This window comes from Carlito syrichta, unplaced genomic scaffold (assembly GCF_000164805.1).
Source record: "Carlito syrichta isolate Samal-C Ts95f unplaced genomic scaffold, Tarsius_syrichta-2.0.1 Scaffold149649, whole genome shotgun sequence".
NCBI lineage: Eukaryota > Metazoa > Chordata > Mammalia > Primates > Tarsiidae > Carlito > Carlito syrichta.
This window is the reverse complement of record NW_007093745.1, coordinates 280,553-298,126: the sequence shown is the minus strand read 5'-3', so window position 1 is coordinate 298,126 and position 17,574 is coordinate 280,553. Positions and strand designations below refer to the sequence as shown.

Here is a 17,574-nt window from a genome sequence, read left to right as displayed (position 1 = left end):
TTCCAGAGGACTAGACTCTGATTTGCATATAGAATGGCCCAGTGTCAGTCTGCCAGAGGGAGGAGGAGGCGGAAGTGGTACTGGCATTTTGCTGAGATGGTTGTCAATATTTATGGTTCCACAAAAGTAAAAATCAATAATGTTATGAGCCAAGTGAACATTCCATTAACTAAGAGCCAGGTTTCTTTTTCGGGAAATGTGAAACATAGGAGGCTGTTTGAGAATCACTTCCTTAGGTATTGTTGACCTTCATAGAGGCAAGCTAGGCCATTTTATTTAGAATATTTCACTGGACCCCTAAGCAGGAATAATCAGTGTGTGTACCTATTACTTCCTTAATTTCCTCATTCATACAGATACTCAGTAGTTGGGGAGATTGGATGTGCTTGTGTTGGGAGCAGAGGGGAGCATTACCATTTGTGTAGCCTTTTAAGCTATCAGTTGACTGATGCATGGTTAATTGAGCAGCCAGAAGATGGAGATTTGTTTAGGAGCATATAGGGAAATTTGGGGAAGGTGGTCGCAGCCATACTTTGGCCATGCTGAAATTTCAAATCTGCTTAGATCAGTGTGTAATTGCATCATGAGCACTTTCCAGCTATCATCAAAGCCAGAAACCAATAACTATAGACACACCATTCATTGTGTGTGTATATGTGTGCACATGTCTTTATTTCTTTGGGAAGAAAAGTGTTTTAGAGTGTCATCCTTTTTTCTTTTCTGCTGTTCAAACATGGAATCTCCCTTCCTGTTGTTGCTTTATAGACCCAGCCATAAATAAGTGTTCTACAGCCCACCTAAGTTTCATTTTCAGTGTTCATGGCCTGACTTTTGTCCCATCGTATGGTTCTGAAATTCAGGGCTGGATCTCCCTGTGCACACAAAGGAGGAGGGGGAAAAATAACTTAACAATTTGGTTCCTTTCCCTTCACTATCTACATATCAGTTTGATTAATATTCACCACTCTGTGCCATGCCCTGGGGTTTCAGATCTGACCACAGCATGAGCCCTACCTTGGAGAAACTTGCAGTCCCGTGATTGTTAAAGGGTTCTGTGGAGTGGAACCACGACTATCTTACAAGTATAAAATGAACACGTGCCAATGATCTTAGTTAAGTCATTAATTAACGAGGAAATCAGTAAAATGTTAAAACTGTTTAGAGGAGAATTCACCTTACAAAGATGTAAATTTTCTACTGAATAAAAATTCATTTGTATTGTTACAGAGATGAATTATCTGTATTGTTATCAGTTTCCCATAATTTATGTTCTACTCTTACAGAGTTGTAAAATAGCCTAGTCAAAGATAATGCAGGATTCACACTTATGTAGAATTAGATCATTGAGGGTGGTGTTCTAGTTCACAGCCAACATTCCATTGAAAGGGCCTGCAGTAATCTCTACACCCATTCCCAAGTTTGGAACACTTGTTTTTTTTCCTTGCATAGAGGTAATAGCTATTCCCTAATTGGAGTGAGAGCACAAGGGCATGGACTCACAAAGCTCATAAGAATCACATCAGATCCTCTCAATAGTCTTCACTGTCTTAGCTGCTACTTTCCATTAAAGTTTTCAAAATCTCTTAACTGAGATTAGCTCCTAATGAGTTCACCCACCTTTCACTGAGTCCTTTTTTCCAGCGCTTCTCAAACTTCAATGTGTGAATAAATCCTCTGGGAGTAAAATGCAGATTCCAAGTCCTGAGGTGTGAGAAAGGCAGATTCTACATTTTTAACACACTCCTGAATGATGTTCATGCATATGGTCTTTGAATAGCAAATATTCTCCTATATGCCAATTTTTAATGCCTACGTGGAAGAGAGGGAGTTTAACAAAGTCTGAAATAACGAGAAATGAAATGAGATGGACATGGATTCAGATGGTAACATTGAGGCATGATGATCATGATAGTATCATTTATTCCTCAGAAAGCTAGACAATAGTTATTAAGTTCCCAGAATTAAAAATGCTTTCAAAAACATTTTTGAGCTATTTGATAAACTGGTTAGTACCTCTGCTTCTGTGGAATTATCTGACATCACTCTTAACTTTCATTGCCAGTGATAATGACCTTAGAGGATTGAAATATTACAGGATCAGCCAGCTTGATTGCCAGGAGAACATTTATCTCTGGTAGACAACAGCATGTGTGAAAATACTCTTAACATGAAATTTAAATGCATATTGTCAACTCTGGTGCTTCCCAACCATTGAGTTTGTAGCTTTCGTCCTCATCAGTACAAATCTATTAGAAATACACTAGTCCCCCCTTATCTTAGAGGGATACATTCCAAGCCCTCCAGTGGATGCCCACGACCATAGCTAGTACTGAAACTTAAATATACTATGCACAGACTTCTTTTTGCTTCTTCACAATTCTGCGGATTAAAGGTTTGTTCTTACCCTAGGTTTTAGCAACCTCAACATATGATTTTTCTTTCTTTAGTAAGTTGAGAACTTTCCCCTTTTTTCACTTAAAAGAAGCACTCGTCTTCTCTTTAGTATATCCAAATTGCCAGCATCACTATCCTTTTACCTTGAGGTCATTATTAAGTCAAATAAGGGTGACTTGAACACAAGCACTGCTATACAATGACAGTTGATCGGATAACCCATATGGCTACTAAGTGACTCGCTGGTGTTGTAGAAAAGGTAAACATGCTGGACAAAGGGATGATTCATGTCCCAGGCAGGTCAGAATAACATGGCACAAAATTTCATCATGTTGTTCAGCACAGTGTACAGTTAAAAATGTATGGATTGCTTATTTAGGGAATTTTCCATTCACTATTTTCAAACTGAAAATATTACGTGCACTTCTTATATGGCAACTGAAACCTCAAGCAACTGAAACCTCAGAAAGTGAAACCATGGATAAGGGAGAACACTGGAGAGTGTACCAGGGAAAAACTCAGAGTGACCAGAAGATTGGAATGCATTTTTGAAATTTTATTCTCATATTAGCCCTCAACACTGGAGACAGATCTGTAAACCAACAGTTACTGTACAGAATGACTAATAACAGGGCATATAGGAAACTGTGGACACGTAGCAGAGACACCTGATTTGTCCTAGGGCTACAGAAAAGGTTCCTTTATGAAGGGGCATTTAAGCTTAATCTCCAGGGGAGAATAACAGCTGACCTTGGTTACCACGAGTGTGAGAAACCCAGGGATGGACACACACCATGTGCAGATGCAGGGAGGCATGGCCGTGGTGTTCAACAGACAGGGCTATGGCAAGGGGAGGAGAAATGGAAGGAAGGGGAAAATGGCCAGTGGATGAATCTGTGCAGTAACCAAGGGTGATGTTGTAAGGACCCTGGCTAGGAAACATTGCACGATTTTTAATGAGCAAATGGTCTGTATTCACTCTATGCAGTAAGAATTTTTCCAGTTCTTACTGTGGAAGAAGCACATCTGCACATTCTAGCACTTAAACTGCACCCACGTTCAGAGTTATACCTAAGCATGTTCACAGAAAGTATTTGGAATTTTTATAAGTGCGTCTTTGATGTGATTTTTATGAGCAGTGTTAATTTCTTTCCACATGAATAGCTTTAATAATGCTGCAATCTAGATCCTGTTTAAATTAGTTTATATTGTTTTCTGCTTTCTCAGTGATCTTTCCACTGAATACAAAATTGAATTTACACGTGGATATTGAAAATGACCACTCCCAATATGCTCCTGTAGACATCCAGAGGAAGTTACTGGCTTAGTCTTAATTAATATAAATTAAAATCACTTCTTACATGGCAACAAATATTGACTAGAATTACGAAGCATGCCTTAACTAATGTTTTTAAATTTTAATTTGAACATTAGTACATCAATCATACATTGGCCTGCCAGCTTCAGAAAGCTCAGGAAGGAAGATGAAATTGGTAGTTTTCAAAACCTTAAACTTCTTTTAAGCTAATGAAATTCTGCCTACTAGTACTTGTTTAAATGTTGGAACATCTCTCAGCTACTTACTTTTTAGTGTATTGTCTATCGTTTCATCCTAAGGATGTTGTTTGTTTTTTCTGAAAACTATTCTGCTGGTGAACATAGGATCTAGATGTAAGATAAACAGCAATACAATGTGGTTTTCTGACCGTCGGAGCAAGCAAGCATTTTAAAAATTCAAGTGTGTTCTTCCTGATGATAAGTCAGTCTAGTTATGAACCGGGTGACCGCAAGCAAGAGAAGGAAAAACTGCCGGCATGTGATGGAAAGAGATGAACAGCACTGCGCTCTCTTCCTTGCAAGCTCCGTGACAAAAACATTAAGCGGTTTTCTCTCTCTGTGTTCCGGAGAGACGAAAGCCACAGCAAAGGGGAAAAATGGTACATGAAGTTCGTGTTCTCTCTTTTGGCTGTTGTTATCTTTTAAGAGAAAAAAAAAGACTTCTTATAAGCGTTAGGTTTATTTCTGCTGTCTGTTCTGAGGTCCATTCTCCTAACATATATTGGCAGGGAGTGAGGTAGAGAGCGTGGAAGGAGGCAAAATTTATTCTCCCTGTAACGGTCGCAGTGGGCCTCTCACAAACATAATGCTAAATTATGGGCCTCTCCATGGGCTGAACGTAATGTTAAGTTGCATGATGGATTTTATCTTATACAAGCCGCTCCGGTCCATGAAATGAGATAAGAAACCACTGCAGCTGGAGTTCACTGAGGGTTGAACTTAGACTGAAATTCTGAAGTTAGCAAAATTGTGTGAGCTAGCCATTATATGGAGGAAGTGTGCTATGTGCCTGTGGGTTGGAATTTTCAAGAAAACTTGAGTCTGTCATGCACAGGGTGTTGTGCGGGCGTTCCCAGGCCACTTGTCTCCTCTTGTCAAAGTGTGAGGGCAGAGGTGGTAGGTTTGCTTAGAAAGGAGCTTTGATCCCCAAATCTAGTGGGCTGCTGTATAGCAGGAGAGTCTGGAACCTTGACTTATCAATGGCACGTCTGTAATAGCTACTTTGCATCCCAGAGAAAGCAGAGCACATGCCACCAGACCTTGAGTTAGACCAAGTCCCACCTTCACTCAATGCATGCACCTCCTGGGCAAGCAACAGCTACATTAAGAAAATTGTGGCCTGGTCTGGAGGAGGATTTGGGAGAAGAGTACTAAAGATATGTGTACAGCACCCTACAAACTTTGCAAAGTACTCTACAAATGAAAGGGTTTATATGATGTATAAAATGCTGATACCAACCTAGTGGTTGATTTTAAAAATCTGATGATTGAAATAAAATTCCTTCATCAAACATGAATCACCCTCTATCCATTGATTGGGGTGTGTGTGTGTGTGTGTGTGTGTGTGTGTGTGTGTTTGTTTGTCAGCATATGTGAACAATGCTTAAGATATCCCTGATGTTCTTCCATTCGAGGAGACAGTGCCTGGCACATAGTAGACAATCAGTATCTGTCAAGTGAATGGGTAAGAATTGTAATCTTTCTAATTTTGCTCCAATTTGTAGAATTCAGAATCTACCTTATAAAATTATCCTACTTGTTAAAATGTAGGATATTTTTCCCTAGGTTGCATTTTCCAGAGGTAGAAAAATACAGATGAAAGGTTTCTCCCATGCCTGGGAAACATGCAGTGCACCTTCAGCAGTAGTCAGACCAATTAATGTTATAATAACTGACATACAACCTCCAGTTCTAATTAACTTAATCACTCATAAACTTCTTTTTTCTCACCTGCAAGCCATACAGCACAGGTTTGTTCCAGTAACTATTCCCAAATAGCAAGTCTGTTTGTCTTCTTTGAAATAAACTTCATCACATATTTCCAGGTGGGACTTCGTTCCCACCTCCTGTCTCCCTACTTCCTCTACATACCTCAAGCCAGGTTCACATGGGCTTTCCAGTAGCTGTCCACAGCAAACCCTGGCTGCTTCCGGGAGCATGTCCCCTTTTGTGGAAAATAAGGAACAAAGAAATGTTCTATTTTTCAACCTCATTACATATGTGATATTGACCCTTAAATGAAATTAGTTTTGAACTACAGAAGAACAAGAATTGACTTATTTCTACTACCTGCCTCCAGAAAAATATTTTACATTACAACCAGTTTAAAAATGTAATCTATCATATATATATTTATTTTACATACATATATTTATGTATAATACTTATATATATTTAAAATATATAACATAGCATATATATGTTATATATAGTTATTAAGTTTCTAGAGACAAGTTCTCACTCTGCCATTCAGGTTAGGGTGCAGTGGTACAATCATAGCTCTCTGGAGTAGCTGAAACTATAGGCACATGCCACCATGCTTGGCTATTTTTTGTTTTGTTTTGTTTTTTAGAAATGGGGTCTATGTTGCCCAGAACTCCTAGCCTCAAGTGATCCTCCTGCCTTGGCCACCCAATGAGCCACCACATCTGACCTGTGTTATGTTTTGGATAAAGGAGTAAAGAAATGAAGTAGAGACCAACTAGGTTAATAACTAGTTTTTTGAGTCATTCTTAAGAAAATCAAGATTTGGTGGAAGAATGAGGCTGTACCTTATTACTAAAAATGTCCAGAACAAATTTCCTAACACTAATCTCGTGTATTTGGTAGATGAAAGTGTGAACTTCAGGGGTGATGCTATGGTGCCATGGAGTTAGATGAGAAAAGAAAATTTAAGTGTTGATAAAGCAAGCAGTCTCGGGACAGCTAATTTGTTGAGTTCTGAAAATATATCCATGAGGATGGACCATGCTCTGTGTTTTAAGAAGAACCAGAATAGAGTACATGTTCTCACCCTGGCATGATTTCTACTTGGTGGTTTTCCATTTCCAGATGATAGCAAGTTTTCAGAGGCTATCACAGTGCTGCTTTCCTGGATTGAACGAGGAGAAGTGAATCGGCGTTCTGCAAACCAGTTCTATTCCATGGTGCAGTCAGCCAACAGCCACGTCCGCCGGCTAATGAATGAAAAAGCCACCCATGAACAAGAGATGGAGGAGGCCAAGGAGAATTTTAAAAATGCCTTAACTGGGATCCTCACTCAATGTAAGTAAAACTTGGGGGACCATCTCTTTTGTGGTGGTTTTGTTTTTTCTTCTTTATTCATTTTACTTTTTTCATTTGGGGGTAAGTAGTTCGATAATCTCCCATTTTACTCCATATTGAGTGGCAAACTTCATAACCTATTTCATGTTCTGTGGCAACTTGGAGGAACTTGGACCCTGCCCTGAGAGCTTACTTCTCAAGGTGAGCAACGTTTCTGTAGCTTTTCCTCAGAACAGCAAGTCTGGCCACCAGGGCAGGGCAGCTAGATGCATCTGTGCCTGCTGGACCCACCACAGTTCATACCACACCTGTAGGCCAGCCACCCTTCACCTGCAGGCTGTCCACACAGACCCCTGAGTCCTCCAACTGCTGACAGTAGGCAGCAGATCTCAACATGTTGTCCTTGGGCTCTGTTTAGGAAGAAGTTATCATTAGAAAAACTCCTTCTCAGGACCTTTTATGTGAGGTGAGTTATCAGCATGGGCAACTCAGGAGTAACGATTTCTGTTCTTTCTTCATTTGGAGAGCAAATTGCCTTAACTACTTAATGCTGGCGATTTTTTATGTCAGATCCTAAATTGATGAAGGGGTATAAATGGGGCTTTCTCCTAGAGCAGCAGTCAGGGTAATTACCCAGGGCTCTATTCAAAAAAAGGGCATATATTTTTTTTATGGGCGTTCTGTCTGTGTCTGTAGTTAACGTCACAGCGGCATAACGCATCACAGCTGCCGATGTTCTCTTGCTTGGTAAAAGCCCCTGAATGACACTGTAACAATGCCATGCTCCATTCCATACCAGGTGCAGGGGCTTGCATGCTAGCGACATGTGGGATTTGCATATTCACTCTAAGTATTATTTTCAGGGATATAATGTGCCAAAATGCCTGTCACCTCTTTTATTAGTGTAAACCCAAGGAATAATGTATCTGTTAGGATGGGACGGAGGAAGACCAGGATCTTACATATAAAAGTATCTTCTTGACTTTGTTATCAAAAGACAGTGTTTGCAGCAGCATAGTGTATCATATAATAAATTCCCAGTCACAAATTCTGATAAGTGATCAAATGTCTAATATAAGACCAATTTGTCTTTGAAGAAAAGAAATAGAAGTTGAACTGCTCTATCTTATAATACAATCTAGTATTAGACCATCTTACCTAGATTTCCTGGCCTTGAGGAATGATCATTTATTCACCTGTGTATGTCTAACAACATAGTTAGGGATAGAATAAAGAAACTAATACTGACACCAGCTTCTAAAGGAGGGAAGAAGAGAACGGATCAGTGGGTAGAGGGAAGGTAAGGGTGAGTTGGTAGTAGAGAAAAGGAAGAGAAGACAAGGGAAAACAGTTCTAATAATGCAATTCCTGCAATGATATGGCAAGAAGCCATATCCCCAAACAGCAGAATGATTACTGTATATTTACCTTTTGCTCACTTGCCTCAATTTTAAATAAATCTCATGTAGTTTACAGTCCCTCCTGGCAGAGAAGACTTAATCCTTGGCTCTAACAGTAAAGATAAGAGGGCAGCACAGGAGAGCATTTAGTTTTCTTTGGCAATAATTGAAAGAGGCACCTTTTAACATGAGACCCCTATGTGTGATGTGGCCAGATGAATGTGACACCCCTACTTGTCATCATGCAGGTGTAAGTCAGCCCACATTTGGAGCAACTAATGGACTAAAAATGTGTAGCATGTGAGAATCCAAATATCAAATTTTTATTACTGATAAAAGCCAAGTTGGAAAATGAGGTTGAAACGCACAGCAATAATGGACATCCTAATGCTGGACCCTGGGGTTGAGCATCCTGCCTCAGACAGCACTGAAGACCATGGGCCTTATCCCCTGAAGACAGCACCTGGATGCTTGGGCATGGGAGGAGAGGACCAGAACAGGTGCTATACTCCAGGAGGACTGGCTCATTCCCTCCCTGAGGAGGAATCATGAAGGGGTGGAACAGACTAGGAAAATCTGATCTCAGGGAAACCACAGGAGTGGAGATGATTGTAATAAATACTGTTTAGGGACTTCAACTTTGAGGTTCCCAAAATTGAACTCCTGCTTTTAATCTTCAAGCATGTTCCTCTTCTGGTTTTTCTTCTCATTTTAATACATTCTCAAGTCAAAATATTGTGAGTACTTTTTATACCCACCATATCCCACCGCCAAACCCTACATCTAGACCATCAGGATTGTTTCTACCTTCAAAAATGCCACTCTGTTTGGCTCACTTTTCTTCATTTTAACTCCCACCACCCAAGTGCAGGCTGTCTGCACCACTGCGATTGCCTGATGTTACTCACGGCATCCACCTGTGAGTAACAAAAAAACTCTACCAAACAGTATCTTAAGCAAGTAGAATTTTTTTTTCCTTCACATATGGCAAAATCCAGATGCTGTATAGATGTTTGTTGTCACTGGCCCAGTGGCTCAAGACTGGCAGGGCTGACATCTCTGAGGCTATTAACTTTTCCTAGATGGTTGTCTAAGATGGCTGCAGCTGCTCCTGCCATTACATCTCTGACCAGACTGAAAGCACATAAGAAAAATGAGAAGAAGAAAGAAAGAAAGGAGTTTCATCTTCATAGCAAGAAAGTAAAACTTGCCCAAAGATCCCAACAGACTTCCATGTATGTCTCATTAGGCAGACTTATACCCGGTCATGCATAACTACAAGGAAATATAATTTTGGACTGGCCCCAGAGCTCTCCAGGATAAAACTGGCATTCTCATAGAAAGAAAGAAGCAGAGAATGGCTACTGGGAAGCATTTTGTAGTTTCTGCTATGCATAGTGCCTCCCTTTCCACTTTTACTCCTGTTCAATTTATTTTCACACAACGTCTGATATAAATTAGATTGTGTCTTCCCCACTGAAATCGCTGGAGTAGCTTTCCATTGCACTTTAAATAATATCTGCTGTCCCTAGCCTGCAGAATTCTTTATGCCTGCCTCTTCAGTGTCAGTTTTCTCCTGACTCATATACGTCATCCTCACTGGCCTCCTTCCTCCTGAGCCTGTCAAAGCTACCTCCAAGCCTTCACACATTCTGTTCCCTCTGCCTGGAGTGTTCTTTTCCCTGCTCTTCGCATGAGTGACTCCTGTTATCTTTTCAGTCTTGGCTGAAAGGCCACCCCTCTCAGAGAGGTCTTTCTGGTCCACCCTCTTCTAGTAGATTCGCTATCCACTATCACTACATCTCATTAAGGTCCTTTGTAGCAGTATTCAAATGTGTAATTGTTTTATGGTGTGACTGCTTTTAATTACTATAGCAGGCAGGCATCACATGCCGTCTTTAGTCATGTATTAAATGACTAGAACATATAACTACGCCACAAATATTTGATGGACTAGTGAATGAATGAATGAATGAGTAAATTGGGAGGCAGGCAGGAAGGAAGTCTGAAGCAATGAGTTCAGAAATTTTTAGTGACCTCAATTGAAGAGGTTGGCATTGGGGTTAGCGCCATCTGTAGAAAACAGGGTTTCAATTTACATGTGTCATGAAGCAAATGAAAGAAGGAATTCGGTAGCTGTGGTTTTATTGGAAGTTGCCTTGCTTTCCCACATGCTTGGGAGCAGGCTAGGAAATATTAGAAGAGTTGGGGTGAAATAGTCAACAGAAAAATTCATGTCGGGAATTTGTCTCATAATCTTTATGTTTGCCATCTACCTATTATTATTTGGGAGTCCCTCTGTAATTTGACCCTGGAAAGTACTTCATAGTGGGCAGATATCAACAGAGATTGTGAAAATCCCACAGTACTGGCTAAGGAGTACACATCTCAGCCATGGAGCATCTGAGGGAACTTCATGTGAGTCTTTCACAACCAAGATCGTTCAGTATAACTTAAAGATGGGAGACACCTTAGATGTGAGCCTGGTATGGAATTAAACCTGTGAGGCAGAACAGAAAGACTGCATATCTCATTGAGCAATCTCAGAATTTTCCATTCTCTTCTGTATGCTTTTGCAAAAGTGACTACTCCCCAGATGCAAAGGGGCAAAAAATCCTAATATGCGTTGTGAAAATATTAGCAGTAACCTGACTAACCTGGTAGGAATGTGTACATTTCACCCTCCTTTGGATTTTGAATGTATCTAATTTCTTGTCCTGTATGGAGCTAGGCTTGTGTGTCTCAGCCACATTTTCTGCTTTCCTCATTTCTGTTCAGTGTGATAAGATGAGTTTGGTATCAGTACTGTGGGCCTGCTTCTAAAACAATAGCTGCCAAAGTCCACAGTGATTGACACACTTGCTGCATTTTCCAAAAGCAGAACCAGTCAACCCCATTTGTCTGCATTAATATTCCTGGCCAACACTGCAGGAATCACATTTTAGCTTCCTCACTTAGAATGAGATTAGGATTCTTAAGCACGGATATTCAGAAATGGCCTCTTAGTTTTCCTTCTCTGAAGTGACTGGAAACCTCCTGATTATTCTGCAGCAACTCTGGGTGTACCTCCCACATACAATATCCACCAAGCCACCGGTACCAATACCCTTCTTCATGGCATTCCATGGCAGCCCATCTATGAGGCAACCAAGAGTGTCAGGAAGTTGTGAGACCATATGGGAGCAGGTTTCTTGGCATACTAGCTAGTTATAGCAAGTGGAACAGCCTTGTGTCCCAAAGGGAGGGCTCACTCAGCAACTTCCAGGGAAGCTCAGGTACATGATAAATCTCAAACCATGGTGAAAGCATGTGGGTCCTTTACAGAATTTGCTTGAAATAACCTGCTCGTTGAACAGAACAAGGGAAACTTCAGGTGTGAGTTCCGTGAGTTGGATTTGATGTACCTATCTCCTGCCGTGCTTATTGTATTGGTTCTTTCTTTCACTTGGAAAACATCTATTTGTTCAAATGGTTGGCCTAGATTGCTCCCCAGCCCTCTAGGAGAAAAGAAAACTGAGATACCATTCCTGAATTTCAGTGCTTCACAGAAGTATATTGAAAAAAAAGATCAAAAGCCATTAATAATATTTTTTAAATTGTGATTTATTTCAAGCTTTCCATTGAAGTCAAGCAGTTATCTTTTAACTTTGATGGTATTCAGTTCTGCCGACATTTGTGTAAGTTCTAACCTTTTTCATATCTCTGGTCTTCACTCCAGGACCAGCTATTAAGGGAAATAATATAGGTGGTGTTTTCATGGAAGTCTTGGCTTAGAGTGTCAAGGGGTAGCAGTTAGACTTGGCCAGGAGTTTGTGGAGTGCAGCACCCATTCCCTTCTGTTTGGAGTAATTTTTCACTTCCGCACATGGATGTCCAGTTACCAAAGGTGTTAGATGAGGACATCATCTATCCTGGTGTGGCACCTGGGGCTTTCTCTTCCCTTCTGCGCCAGCTTGGTAGGTCTCATCTGCTAGACTCAGAAGGAAGATAAAACATTTCAGCACAGGTAAATTATCTCATTCTCCTGTTATCCCTGTGTCATTCTTGTCTCGCCCTTATGGCATTTTGTAACCTGTCCGTTTGGCAAAAACTTCCCCAGTTTTCCAACTCAGAGACTTTGGGGTTTTGATCTTCTTTGCTTTTAAAAATGTATACGCTGTGGGGACTCCCCATAGGCCTGCCCACTTTCAGTTTTTCAGTTATGAGCAAAGCTTGTCATTTCAAAGCTCAGACGGGAGCTGTTTATAAAGTTCAGGAAGCATGTACCACCGCATATAGTTATTAATATGCATGCCAAGATGATCAATTGTGCATGCCTTGTTACAACACACACACACATCTAATGAAAATTTAAACACTCAGTGATATTCCCACTTTGGTACTTTCCCAACACGCTTCCTGGTAAGAGAGAAGAGAGAGGAGGGAGTAAAGTGAAGAAAAGGCAATGGGAAAGCAGACGGCAGTGGGGAAGAGCTGATTAATATTAATTTAAGAATACGTGCCATAAATATAATGAGCATGAATAGCAAGTAGAAATTGTATAATGTTAAAGCTGAGGGGAACCTTAGAGACTCATTGGGCCAAACTCTCTCATTTTACAGAGGATGAAACTGAGACTGCGGGAACAGACATGAGAGGACTTGGTCACATAGCAATTTATAGGTAGATTAGAACCAAGACTCCTGGCTCCTGTACAGTTTGCTTTCCAACGCCGAGTGTGTGTGTGTATTTCTGCACATTTCCTGCAAAATGAAGTTGATCAGAGAAGGATATTCTAACTGTAAATGTGGAGTTTACAGGTATAGTTGAAGAGGTCATGCTGGAGTCACACTGAATAGGAATGCTGCTATCTGGTTGGAAAATGAAGTTTCTGTTCATTGCCCTACACACTCTTTCCTGCCTGCAAACATTCACTTATGCCTCTTCCCTTGCTGGAAATATTTTCTCTCCTCCAGTGCCAGAATTGAAGCCACATTTCCTCTGTCACATTTCCTCCAGGAAACCCTCTTCATCTGTTGTAAGCTGTAACCATCTCCCTTTCTCCTGTTGTCTACAGTACTTGTTAATACTAGCTACTTGAGCACTTTCTATTTTCTAATTATTTAGCATGCATCAGGTTTGCTTGTTTGCTTGCTTGTTCTTCCCTGTAGTGTGACTTTAGGCCAAGTGGAGTCATGGGCCACTTACTATTCTCTTTTCTCACCTCCCTGCACCACTCCTGGGCCTGGTATATTTCTTGTAAGCACATAGAAAACCTCAGTACAAACAGGAGTTTTGACCAATCATAGTTGGGAATGAAGGTGGTGTTGGAAATCGGGCTGGAACTTAATAATTGCAGAACATATTCTGAATGTCAGGGATTTTTTTTTGTAAACCATGATCTCAGTGGACTTAGCTCTAATGTGCTATCATCTGTAAAGTAGGAAACAGACTATACTTTGCATGAGAATTTTACTGTAGAAGTATTTGGATGCTGTTATAATATTATCTCACCCTGAAGGTCGGAGAGATTAGAACTATCAGGCAACTTTGTTTTATATAATACATTTGTGAAAGGAATGGTATCAACCTCACCTTAGGTCTTAAAAATAGCAAATGGTGAAGAGACTTTTGACTAGGCATGAAGAGATCCTGGTTATAATCTCAGTTTGACCATTAATTTGCCTTGTGATTGTGGGAAGGTCTTTTAAGCAGCTGGAGTCTCTTTTTTCTCATCTCTGTAGTAAAAGGGTTTGACCTAATAATCCTCCAAGGTCCCTTCCCACCCTAAAATTTCTTCAGCCTTATCACATCACCCACTTACATCCCTTACATCCTTTAACAGCTTTGTATATCTAAACACAATATCAGCCAGGACCCAACCATGATGTCACAAGCTCATAAGGTGATCATAGAACAGATACTCCTCCATGCAAATGTCCCATCTGTGCCTTGCTGTGAAGGTTACTCCTGCTGGGCTGTACTGTGGATTGTAAGCCACATTTTGACATTTTGCTGAAGACTGGTCAGAATTATTGTCAGAGATGGCTGTGCAGCGCACTGACAGTTCTTCCCTGTCACATCCCTCATCTGTCTTCTCAGCTAAAATCGTAAAAGCCTCAGGTGTCTGAATGAATGATTAAATTCATTCCATAAATGTTTATCAAGTGCCAGCTTGCATGCTAAGTGCTAGAGTGAAATGCGAGGGGTTTCTGATCTCTGGGCACTGTGATCCCCCTTTTAGGTAGATTGGTGTCCTCATCCACATTTTTTCTGTCTGGGAAAGCTCTTTCTGAAATCATTTACTTCTTAGGAACATCTCAGCTAAACATTTTTTATATTCACCAAGGGAAATTTGGCTCCTATGTCCCCTGCTGCCGAAAAAGAATTTTATGAAGTGTTAAAATGTTTTCCCATGTCTGTGGCAGTCATTGCTCTAGTTCATCCATGGGAAAACTCCTATAACTGCGGGTTTTCTAATTCTCCTCAAAATCATACTGATGGCTTTAAATGCTGAAAACATTATGTCCATTGAAAAGTACCTCTCTGGTCTCAGGGAATAAATGTCTAGACAAAATAATTTGTGTAAAAATGTCTAAGTCAAGGGTGAGCACAGAACGTTCTAGGTCCCAGGACACCACAGGTGGTGATAGAGGACACCAAATGCCTGCCAGAACCGACAGGAGAACTTCTGGTGTCCTTCCTTTCAGTCTCACTGAAAACACATACACTCAGTCAAACAATGATGCTAACATTTGTTTTTTTGTTTGGTTTTTTTTGAGTTGGAGTCTCACTCCATCGCCCAGACTGGAGTGCAGTGGCTGCTCCCGGCCACCGCAGCCTCGACCTGCTGGGCTCCAGCGATCCCTCCGCCTTAGCCTTCCAAGTAGCTGGAACTACAGGCGCGCGCTACCACGCCCGGCTAATTTTTTGATTTATTGTAGAGATGAGGTCTCGCCTGCCCAGGCGGGTCTCGAACCCACGGGCTCAGGCAATCCACTCACCTTAGCCTCCCAAAGGTGCGGGATTACAGGCTGAGCCACCGAGCCCAACTGATGCTAACATTTGTAAAAACTTATTTTTAATGATGGTAAAATGTGAGAGAGAAACTAAGTCTTCCTGCAACAATAAAGAGTTGTAGAAGACAACATTTCAAGATGTACGTGTTGGTGAAGCAGCAACTCAGGAGAGATACAACTTGTGAGAGCTAAAGAGAGAAACCCTACTACTTTGTTAGGAGCCTGGTTCTAGGACTGGAAAAGAAGTCACTGTCTAGTGTCAGAGGAGGAGAGTGTGTGTTGTGTCAGGAGAGGGAGGTGTGAGTATTGTGTCAGGGGAGGGGTGTGTATTGTGTCAAAGGTGTGTGTGTGTGCCAGAGGAAGGGTGTGTGTTGTGTCATGCGTGTGTTATATCAGGGGAGGGGTGTGAGTGCTGTGTCATGGAATGGGATGTGTGTGTTGGGTTTGGAGAGAGAGGTGAGAGTATTGTGTCCAGGCAGGGGTGTGTGTGTGCATGTGTGTGTGTGTGTGTGTGTGTGTGTGTGTGTGTTGGATCAGGGGAAGGGAGTGTGTGTTGTGTTAGGGGAGAGGTGTATGTGTTATATCAGCAGAGTGGGTGTGAATGTTGTATCAGTGATGATGTTGTATGTTGTGTCAGGGGAGGGGCTTGTGTGTTGATGGTAGTGGGGGCTCTGGGACAGTGTCTGAGCCACCTGGAACAGAATCCCCACACAAAAAAACGTTCAAACTGAGGAAAAGTGAGGAGTTTTCAGTAGTTACTCTAAAGCAGAGATGATGTGTTCTGGATCCTGTACAACTAAAAAAGAAGTACAACTTAGTGCTCCAACAAAAGAAAACCATACCCAGGGAGATCATGAAAGACTAGTCACAGACAAAGTGAGAGGATTTCTATTTAGGTAGACAAACTGCTTAGGTGTGGACACCTTCTATAGCAAGTATTTGTGTGACCCACAAAACTGAAAGTCATTACTTTCTATTTCTTTTGCTGACAAAAGTTTGCCAAGCCCTGTTCTGAAGGTCCCAGAGTGGGAAAGGATATTCAGAATCATCTGGTCCAATCTTCTCTGCCTTGGGATTCTAACAGAGGGGACATTCTTCTGGTCACACAGCCAGTCAGTGCTGGAACTCAGACTTGATCAACACAAGCTTCCCAGTTCTCCCTCCCTCTCACATGTAGTCCCCAGACAGTGCTATATTCCTGAAAGCACCCCCTCAGCTCCACCCGTTTAAGTCTCCTCTGCTGAGGTTTTGTTATTCAACAACTTTTCTTTCAACAAAAGTAGGACAGAATGGATTTTAGATGAAATGAGAAGCCTGAGGGCACATACTACAAGAAGTTGGTTCCAACCTGGCAGACAAAAGGAGTAGAGGTCCCTTTTCCAGACACTTAAATGCTTCTGCGCTGTGGCTCAGTTCCTCAGCAAATTTTGGAAGAGGGGTAAACACAGTTTCCTGCCCCATCACCACCTGAATGTTGGGCTTGTTTGCGTTGGAAAATTCTACTTCTCTGTAGATTTATCCCAGGGGTCCCATGAACCTTTCTGGCATCCCTTGGCACTCTCTCCAAGCTTCCTTACAGCGGTTCTCCTACTGTGATTCAGTGGAATCAGGTTCCTCCTCCCCGACCCTCAGAAGCACTAGGACTGGCTTCTGACTGGCTTCGGGCTCTTTTTATCCCCAGTGTCTAGTACATTACACACCCCAGTACTCATAAGACTTTGACCCATCGTATAATGGGGGTAAATATATGATTCGAAGCTGGACAGATATAATTTCTATTCTCATTCACCACTTGTTAAATATATGACCTTGGACAAGTAGATATACCTCTCTGTGAATCCTAATTTCTTCATCAGTTAAATGGGCATAGCAATCAGAGGGCTGTTGGAAAATTTAAATGAGATAATGCTTTCAATCAGAGGTTCTCAACCTTCAGCGTGCCTGGTAATCACCTGGAGAGCTTGTTAAATCAGAGTCTGCTGGGCTCTATCCCTGGAGTTTCTGATTCAGCAGGTCAGGGATCTGTTTGCATTGCTAATGAGTCCCCAAGTAATGTTGGCCCTGGAATTGCACTTTGAAAAGTACTGTTTTAAATCATCCAGCATAGTGCCTGGCCCAGCAAGTGCTAAGTAATTAGAAATAACCTATTACCATTATATGGTTTTTGTAGCACCATTAAG

The 17,574-nt window shown here is 41.4% G+C and overlaps 1 protein-coding gene across 3 annotated transcripts in view; it reads left to right on the top strand.

The window, feature by feature from the left end:
- ENOX1 (ecto-NOX disulfide-thiol exchanger 1) overlaps positions 1–17,574 on the top strand; it is a 149,474-nt gene that overhangs the window by 10,582 nt on the left and 121,318 nt on the right. For all 3 annotated transcript variants that reach the window (XM_021708822.1, XM_021708821.1, XM_021708820.1), the window contains exon 4: positions 6,784–6,996. In XM_021708822.1, coding sequence (XP_021564497.1) covers positions 6,784–6,996 — 213 coding nt within the window. The remainder of the gene's footprint in view (positions 1–6,783; positions 6,997–17,574) is intronic.